General features: G+C 41.9%; 1 protein-coding gene across 2 annotated transcripts in view; it reads right to left on the minus strand.

Moving 5' to 3' along the window:
• The window catches only part of gab2 (GRB2-associated binding protein 2), a 38,173-nt gene that overhangs the window by 8,610 nt on the left and 19,142 nt on the right, over nt 1-10,421 (minus strand). For both annotated transcript variants that reach the window (XM_019887331.1, XM_019887332.1), the window contains exon 2: nt 8,627-8,930. In XM_019887331.1, the coding sequence (XP_019742890.1) occupies nt 8,627-8,930 (304 nt within the window). The remainder of the gene's footprint in view (nt 1-8,626; nt 8,931-10,421) is intronic.

A 10,421-nucleotide genomic window follows, 5' to 3' on the forward strand; every position in this document is an offset into this window, starting at 1 on the left:
CCCCAGTTAACACAAAAAGCCACAAGTAGAAGATGGGCAAGCCCCCCCCCCCATGCCCCCACCCACCCAATGCCCACACGCCCCAAACCGGTACTGTGCAAAATGGTTCTTATGACAAAAAGTCTGTTTTAATGCTTCATATCGAACAGCACAACACCTTATTTTAAGTTTTACATCGGGGAAAGTGGCTTTCAATGTTTACACATCATGTCCACCAGATGGCGCACGTTTCCCTCCATTCAACGCACGGAGCCGCGTTCAATTAATATTCACAATTAAGCATCAAAATATTTGTCAGGCCACGATAATAAATGAACTGGTTGTGTTGTACCTAATCTTATGACCCATGAGGGCGTTAACAGCACAAGTGAGGACCTGAAGTGTCACATGAAATCATGCAAATGTCATTTCCGAACTGTATTTCAAAAAAAAAAAAAAAACAGAGAGAGACTTGGATTGGGGGAAAACAACACATGGCCGGCATTCCGGGTCACAGAGTTCTCAAGTTCATCAGCTATTTCCCCAATTAGACTCCATAAAGCATCAGCTACTGTCTCATCTGCTCTTTGGACGTAATCTAATCGAAGGCCGATGCTGCATCTCGGGAGGCCAAAATTAGAACGCAGCTGGTTCACAGAGGATAAGCGACGTCTTTGTCGGAGTGCCGCTCATTTCCTTCCAGTCGGGCCAGAACTGGAGGAAGATGTGAAATAATATCATTTGAAAGGAGATGTACAAATAGAAGTGGAAGAGGAAGAAGGGGGGTGGGGGGCGGGGGAGTCAGCTTGGGTGACGTGAATGAAAGAGCTCCAAGCGGGAGGCTTTGAATTTTCTCAATGTTGCACAAATTGCAATCACGCTTGAGATGATGACGGTCAAAGAGAGATAATTACACACGCACACACACATGCACACGCACGCTCACGCACACACATGACCTAATCAGTTAATTAATCAAACGGGGTATTTTTTTCACGTTGGCAAGTTTGAGCAAGGCACAGCGCATAAAGCCTTAAAAAAAGTGGCCTAACATCCATCCATCCATTTTCGGAACCATTTTATCCTCATGAGGGTCGCAGGTGTGCTGGAACCTATCCCAACTGTCTTCGGGCAGTAGGCGGGGGACACCCTGAACCGGTTGGCAGTCAATCTCAGGGCACACAGAGACCAATAACCATCCACGCTCACACTCACACCTAGTGACAATTTGGAGTGTTCAATCAGCCCGCCATGCATGTTTTTGGAATGTGAGAGGAAACCGGAGTATTTTGTCCATTTAAATATCTTTTTTAGCACATTTTTATTTCATTCTCTACTGTTTTCCCATTTTAAGAACGTATTCTTCATGGATTCGATTTGTGGAGACCACTTCAATCATATTCAAGAGTGGCCATCATGGGTTTATAACATCACACAATATTTTTTCAAACAACCACTCCAAGTCGTTAAGACATTTTGAATAACATTTTGATATGCTATTTAAAAAAAAGCCTCCAATACTAACTGCATATACACAAACACAGAATACTATTTTGCATCATTTACTGTCTCTACACGGACACGACAAAATCTACATACAAATTGGAAAAAGATACCGATCAATAAGCCTTGCAAATGCCCGCTTTTGCATTTGAAACAAAAAGATAGAAAGAACGACGCGGGCAAGCAATTTCCTTAATGTGTTCACAGGAGATTGCTCTTGATAAAAAAAAAAAAAAAAAAAGGGGGGAGGGCACTGTCAGTGTCGCAGATTAACCGCAGTGGCCGAGTGGCGACCAATTGCAGGGATGCCAGGGTTCACACACACACACACACACACACACACACACACACACACACACACACACACACGCACACACACGCACACTTGCCAAATGGCAATGGAGCAAAGCTTACACCTGCTGACGCAACGCCAAAGCTAATGTAGGCGACGCATGGATGTGCCAGTGTAGCACAAACAGAAACAACACATCCGTGTGTGGTTACTGGAGGTGGTGGGGGAAGGGGTGGCGGGTGCCGCAACCGGACGCGTCACTGACGTCACTCAATCGAAGGGATGGAAGCCAAAGCAAGAGAAACTCACGCGACATACAAGGTCAAATAATGCGTTGCCATAGGAAAGGGATGCCCAGACTTTCTCCAGTGAGGGCCTCATTCAGAAAGATGGAAGGGGGGGGGCACATCAGCTCGTGTTTGGGAAACATGCTCAAACCGAGCTAATACGCGGAAGGGCAGCATATGATGAGCATTTGACCGTTGCAACAAAAGGAAAAGTGAGAGAGAGTCGATATCTCAACTTGACGTGAACGTCACGATTTGAATAGTGAACGGGGAAAAAAAGGTTTGTTTTTTTGACTTCCCAATTTTTTTGATAAAAAATCTGGGTGTGAAATTATTTTATTCAATTAAAAAATATCGAGCATTGAAAAAAAAAATTAACGAATAGGTGTATCGGCAGTTGCCAAACCAAGGGTATTATTTCTAATATTGTATCAGTATTTGTTTGTTCGGTTTTAGTCCAATTTTTTGGAATAGATTAATAACAAAACCCCCCCAAACTTCCCTGTACACAGTGCCCAAACAGCAATTAGGTGAGCTTTTCAGTGAATAAAAGAGGCCAGGTTATATAAAAATAAAAATCCACAAAAGCGTCACAAATACGAGGGAGTTCACTCAAAGAACAATGCAGGAACTGTTTTTGGTGAGAATAAAGAAATGATGACGGCAAAGCGGCTAAAAGTAGAAATACTGCACATGGTGTGACTGAGAAAGATCTTATGACTCAAAACTTGCTCGAAAGTCAGTTGGGGACTCAACTTTGACTTGCTTGATTGTTGCCACGGTAACTTGCTTGAACTGGAAGGTTGCGACTTGAACCGTTTTTGCACATCTGCTGATTAGCGGGAAAAACGTCACCGCTTAAAAGAGAAGCCAATCTTACAGTTGATGTAAGAGATTCCACGGAGGCAGCAAATAATGCGGGCAAGTTGAGCCCGTGTAGCACAAGACAGGAACTAAATAGAGATTAAAAAAAAAAAAAAAAAATGTTAATCCATTTTGCACAACACTTGTCCCCATGAGCGCATCGAGTGAATTTGGAGCCTATTCCAGATGGCTTAAGGGTGGAGTTTACAGTTGAAAGAGAGTTTACGTTGCAAAAAAAAATAAAAATAAGAAATAACACTGGGAGATTTTAAGGTTCATGGGTAATGAAACCCAAGTCACTTTTTAACTCAAGCAGACGTGCACGGCGACAAAACAGAAAGAGACGACTAAACGACGGCAGCGGCTTCACTTTTGAACAGGTGCAGGAGCTTCGGGCTGCGGGTTTCCGTGTCCAACTTTCTGCCATAACTTCACAACGCGCCTCAATGGGAAGAGCTTCACGGTTTGTACACAAGTCGGAGCTGATAAATTGCGGCTATTTTTGACCCTGGCTGAGGCTGCCAAGTGAAGACCAAATTAGGATTTGTTCTCATTGGCATGTGTTTTATTAGCAGAAATACGCGACTTAAGCTAGCTATTCCCATGATACTTTGTATCGGGGTCAAGGAAATGTGCGGGATCCAGGATTATTTATTTCCCCTTCGCTCTACTTGTGTGATGGGGCCTGTTTTCATCTCGCATGAATATTGAGGCCAAAATTCAGACGTGCGCAATGGGTGCAACCTATTTGGGGCTAAGACAAGCCGGTTGGTCAAGAGCAAGCTTGTCAAAGTTTGAGATTTTTAATTTGACTTTGATTTATTTCATTTAGATTGTTTTTCTTTTTGTTTTTCCCATCAGTTAGTTTTAATTCGTTTTTACGGCAGGTTTGTTTTTATTTATTTTGGGGGGGGAATGCTTAGTTTGGTTTTATTAGATTTAGTCTTAGTTATTTTTTAAAAATATATATACTCGAGTATTTGTTGAGTTCAAGATTTCAAAAGAAAAAGGCCTCTAAGTAGAAGACAATTCTGAATTTTTTTTTTTTTTTTTACTTTCCTCCTTTTGGCTCGACGTACAGCGATATCAAAATAAATACATTGAAAAGGAAACCCAAAAGCATGAAAGGGTTAAAAGCATTTTCATTTTTATTTTATTTTGTTTCACTAAAATGTGTCTTGAATTTTCCTTTCATTTATTTTGTTAGTTTACGTGAACTATAATAACCTCGGGAAGGTGTTTGTGGGGCATGGGGGCGAGGGGTAGTTTCAGTAGAAAATATTTTGTCAACGTAGTCCTGCATCAGATTAAATCAAGAGGAGTTGGTATGAAACCAAGGAACAAGCTGTCCTGTTAAAAAATAAAATAAAATGGAAAAAAAAAATCCCTTGGCCATTTGTTCAGACGAGCGAGGGAGCACAGAACAAAGACAGTGATTGACGAGACGATGCGCCATTCATTAGATGAGTGAGCGGGCCTGGGCGGGAGGTGGTTTCCCGGGGCATGGAAACACTCTGGCCAGCTGTCAGCCAATCACATTCTAATAACAGCAGCGCACATGAAGAGGACGACACGCATTAGAGATCGCATTCGGTGCTGTTCAGAAGGAACTGGCCTCATCGTTTCACCGAGGATGCTGCAGCATCTGCTGTGACACTTCAAAGTCGAGCAGAGGCCGTCATGTCCATTTATTCTCTTTTGCGACACACATCAGACCTCCCAGTGGCACAAAAATCAATGCCAACATATGGTACTTGGGGTGGGGGGAGGCATGCAAAAACCGTGACTTACTTCTACTTAGATGGACATATGTATTGGGATACACGGGAATTCCCAGTTGTCGAAAACCATGGTGGCTCGAGAACATTTCCCGGAGGAACGTCAAGATCCCAAGTGTCCGATTGATTGCTATTTTATACAGCCGCCGTGGTGCAAAATCGGGTTTGCGTTTTACATGACTGTTCATGAACAAAAGTATTGGGATACGGTGGAATTTCCAGTTTCGAAAAGTATTGTGTACTGAGAATACTTCCCTGGGGAATGCCACACCAAATCATTCAATCGTGTAACTGATTGTTACTTTTGCTGAACTCTGTCGCGCAAACGTGTTTTACACTACTGTGTATGGACAAATGTAAAGAAAATTTGGAGTTTTCAGTCTTCTGGTTCAAGTTTCGACAAAGCGTTCACAATGAATATCTCCATATGCCATTTCATTCCAAAGATTTGGATGATTCTTCTCCACCAAACTCATCCAAGTCTTCATATCTTGTCTTTGTGTGCCGCGAACTTCTCCAAACTCTTCACGCACAGTTGGAAGCATAGAACTGTCCAATATGTCTCCAAATAAGATTCAAGATAACGAATGGCTGCAGTGCAACCGCTGATCAATAATGGATTGATGAAAGATGTCACCAAGTGGAACACAGACCTCCAGGGCAAGGCCAAACAATCTCGATTTGAATCTGACCATGCACTTCATACTGTAGCGCCGCACAACTTGTTTGTGACCGATTTTTGTCATGAAGTCATTGCTTATTCAACCACAAACCACAGCACTTCTTGGAAGGAGCTATTGTGTAATATTTCACACTAACACACAAACAAAAATTTCCTCAATGGTGTCAATAAAAACATTTTAATGGCTCTCCAACTGTTGTGATCTAAAATAATTTTAATTTTGTATTGAAAAAATGCATATCGACAACGCATATGGGAATCTGTAGCCAACAAGACATATGGAATAAAACCATTATTTTTCCCTAGCTTAGTTTCCGGCCAATGAAAAGCTCTGACTGACTGGCTCTGATCGTGACATCATTGATGAGAATAAAGTTGTCTTTTCTGCTACACTTCATCTAAATATTGTAAAAGTACAGCGTCACTCTTGTCATGTTACACCTTGATGTTGTGCGGATTGCAAATCTATTTTCTTGAGGGGTGGGAAAAAATATTCTGATAACATTGCAACTTTTCCCCCATGAAACAATAGTAGACAATCATAAAATTGTGAAGTTTAAGAGGTGGTACCTTGGAAAAAAAAAAAATCAATTTGAGAGTTCTTTATATAGACCATCACCGCGGTGAACTTGCCCGCGTCAGCACTTCCATGTAAATTTATGTCGAAAGAAATGAAACATCATCATGATTGTCGGTGTGTGTGTGCCAGTAAGTCGGCATTTAAGGAAGAAAGCCAGTTACGTAACACTGACTTGCTGTCCTGCCGCCACTGAGTCATCACTCCCTCGCAATCCCACATGAGGAGTACCGGTTAGCGTGGCTAATGGCTAACCGTGAAAACCGCCGCGGCTGCAAGTGAACCTCCCGAAATAACCCTTCCTCATCATCTGCAAACGTGACATCATGGCAGCGTCACATCATGACAGACATCCTGCGTTTTTACTTGGGCACAACAACAACAAGAAAACATGTTAGCGGAGTGATATCTGCTTCTCTTGGAGAGGAGTTGTTAATGGGCTTGACTTTTTGGGGGGTTTCTGTGCTACAGTGTGTTGTCCATCTTCGAGGGACTTCCCCTGTCTGCAGCTGCAAAAAAAAAGATTCTGACAAAACTCTCTTCCCTAATTTACTTAACTTCGGTTTGAAAGGTTAATGGTCGTATAGGAGATAAAACAAACCCACAGTGTTATTGTGAACAGCAAAAATGACAATTAACACTCCCCTAAAACGGTTTAGGATTGTTTAAACCTGGAAATAAACCACCACCTATGAGGCCAAAAGGCTTCTCACAACATCACCATTATAAACAAATAGCTTAAAGAGGATTTGATTTGGACAAAAAAAAAACAAAAAACAAATGCAGCGGAAGTGTGGCAAAGACTCTCCGTAACAACCCAGGCTAAACTAAGCGCCTGCCCAACATGCAAAGATTTTATTCTCTCAGCTCAGATTGATCCCATCGGTCGACTTCCATGACAGTAATTACTACTTTCCCATTAGCAAGGGCTTTGATGTCATCTCTTGGCAACTTAAGAGCGTGACAGAAAAGACCAAAATAAATCTTTTCAAATGGAGTTATGAAGCAAATAGCTGAATTTAGAGACAGGCTGAATGTTTGCCTTTTAAAAGTCAAATTCTGAAGTAAGCGTCCCAAAAAAAATAAAAAGTTGACTCATTCAAACATAAGAAATGAGTTTCCGTTGATGGTGTTTACAAGACAACACAACCTTGCTAGTTTGAGCAATTCGTGATGTTTTACTCAGAAATGCGTTCTCGTGGTTTTCCACTCATCATATCGAGAAATAGCCTCGTAAGAAATGAGTTTCCGTTGATGGTGTTTACAAGACAACACAACCTTGCTAGTTTCAGCAATTCAAATGCTACGTGATGTTTCGCTCAGAAATGCGTTCTCGTGGTTTTCCACTCATCATATCGAGAAATCTGAACATCAATATCAAAACGACATCATTATCTAACATTGATCAAGAGGCCCCGTGTAAAAATAACCCCGAGGCACAAACAAGACGGAATGTTCAGATTTTTCCTTCTTAAATCAAGACAAAATCTGCCTTTTTTAGGCTCTCTATGTTGACTTGTTTTAAACAAATCGAATTTTCACGTTCGACTGGGAGATCATTGTGCGTCATTACGTAATACAGTGCTGATTTAATAACTTTTTCCCTTGCTATTTTAAGGCCGGTTTTTGCAGCGTGCGTTTCTCAGAGACTTGAACAAGCTAGCATTCATGGGGGGGAAGGGGGTTACTACATATTTGAGTCACACATTAGCATGAGAGCTTGAAAAATGTAATTGGGTCACAGCTGCTTTTTAGTGTTCTATTTTTATAGGAAACGCTCAGAACAGAAAGGAAGGAAATATTTAGAAGGGCCAAAATAAGATGAGGTGACCTGCCAAATGCGGCTAACGGTTAGCGCCGTGCGCTGAGCGTCAACATGCTGAAGGAATGTCCTCGTCATGTCAACACGTTCACATTATAAACAGTGTATAGCTTGCACCTGCGCATATTTCATGTTTACATACAATCAGCTCAGCGGGGTAAAACTTTAACGTCAACAAGGTGCCAGATGCCAACGTTAGCCTGAAAGCTAGTTAGCAGGGATGGGGAGTTTGGAGTCATTGTAACGTGGCTTCGAGCGGACTCGGATCCCCGTTTTCCCGACTTGGCAGTGCGTGCGTATTAATATGCAAAGTAACAGTCGTATGAAAATGTCACAGAACCCTCAGTATTAACTTGAAACACCATTTCATCGACTGGAACTTGCAAGGCAACTTCAAGCAAAATGTCTTTTTTTTTTTTTAGGGTGGGGGGCGGGGTATGTTTCAATGTCGCAATGACAAAAATAACATCAAGTAACCGCGGGAGAACATGAATGATAATTAAATAATAATCATGACAAAATAACACATATAAAACGTTCTGACATAAAATGAATAGCAGGTAATCTCGAACTAAAAACAATGTTTTCTTTTGTGCACAGATTATTTTATAATGAATAAAATACTGTCATAAATAATGAAGACAATTCTAAATCACCTGACGGTGATCATTCACACGCCTGCTGTTGTATTAGGACTACTATAAGTAATAAAATAAAAAAACAACAACAACTTGAATGAAGTGCTTATTTGTGTAATGTGTAACGTGCATAAAAAATTTAAAAAAAAACCTGTCATAGGCGGACAAAAGAGGCAGCCGGAGGAGATGCAAAAAGCACCTTACCGTGGTTGTTGTCGTCCGACTGGTTGAAGCCGCACAGCTGGCAGATGGCGCGCACCCACTTGTTCATCTCCTCCTCGGTTTCGGCCACCAAGTAGAAAGTGCGGTCCGAGGTCTTGATGTCGAACACGAAGCTGTCCTGGAAATCCTTCCGCTTGAAGGTCAGGCCGGCGTCCACCTGCTCGCAGCAGTGCAGGTCGATGACCCGGATGGGCTTCTTGGAGTGGTCGTTCTTGTAGTACTCCAGCACGTCGGGGTCACCGCTCATACGCCCGCTGCGCAGAATGAACCAGCGCTTCTTCCATGCCTGGCGGGGCGAGATAACAGTTTGTGACGCAGCACTACTACTACTACTACTACTACTTCTACTATGACTACTACGACATAACATACTACTGGTGCAGTTTTTGCATTCAAAAGAATCGAAGCACATTCGCTTGCGATCACAAGACAGTCAGCAGCTGGACTTTGTTTGTGCTGTCAAACACTTTCGGCACATTTTTTTTTAATTTTTTTTTTTTAAGTGACACGTGTGGTTTGTGTGTGGTGTGTGTGTGGGGTGTGTGTGTGTGTGTGTGTGTGTGTGTGTGTGTGTGTGTGTGTGTGCGTGTAGCAGGTGTTGATGCCCGCAAGCCCAACGTATTTCCTGAGCTGATATCCTTTCCAAGGTTCAAAAACACCAAGCAGCGCTCCACCGCTGTGACAGTTTGTGACCCCCCCGCCACCCCCACAACAGGGACACAATTTTTTTTTTTTTTCCAGGCAGGCAGTGCCTTTAATTTCGCGATGGTACTGCAGTTGAAAAGAATGCTAAGTGATGCCTTGACTCACAAGCGCAATTTTCTCTGTGAGTAGACTTATATCTCAAAAATAGTGAAAGCTCAAATTTTTTTCCCAGTGGAAATGCCATCAGTTCATTCTAGAAAACAATTTGTCACTTTTTCTTTTTTTTTTTTTTTTAAATTAATAGAATAGCACTCGACAATATTGTACTTCATAAGAACAAGCAGTATTAACTAGTTCCCGACCAATAGGGATTTTTTTGGAAGCAGAATAAAATTCCGATAACTGTTTAATCGACCGATTCATTTAAAAATCCTAATGACTAAAATAACTTCTTCTTTGGTCCTTTAACGCACGAAAGAAATGATACTGAATTGCAGTACAGCTAAAACATTTCACAGTTTTACAAAACTCTTTAAAGTGTAATAGTTGGTTTTTCAAGGCAAACAAAGTACAGCCAAAACTGGCAAAAAAAATAACTTGTTCGTTCCTCACTAATAACATAATTAAATAAAATGGAAATAATTAAACCGTTTGTTCATCATCGCGTCATGCATTCATTGCGCGGCTCCGTCTGGTGTAGTCGCTGTAACCACCGGGGGGCAGTATGTCAAATGCATGCTCAGTAAACCACAGTAATATTAAGACGTTTTTCTTCACAGAGGATAAAGAACATATGCATGCGAGTGTTTTATTGTCTGTCTAGATGTGTTCCTGCACTGTTTGTGTTCAATAATCCTCGACATCAGGGACTCAAACGGCAGTGATGCTAGTTTTGTTAGCCTGTGTACAGCGTATTTTGTTGCACGTTAACATGAGGCTAGAGGACTTCCGGATGATGTTTAGACCTTGCACTGAAAATAACATAACGTCCTTGGCGGAGGTAACAAAGACCCTCTGCTGCGTAGCGGCCCGAGAACACGTTTAGCAGCTATCCCTTTGGTCCGAGACACAAGAGGAAGAAGATAAACCAGGAAGAGCAAAGCGAGGCAGAGGAGGAGGCGGGGGCACGGGC

Source organism: Hippocampus comes, unplaced genomic scaffold, assembly GCF_001891065.2.
Source record: "Hippocampus comes isolate QL1 unplaced genomic scaffold, H_comes_QL1_v1.1 scaffold194, whole genome shotgun sequence".
Taxonomy (NCBI): Eukaryota; Metazoa; Chordata; class Actinopteri; order Syngnathiformes; family Syngnathidae; genus Hippocampus; species Hippocampus comes.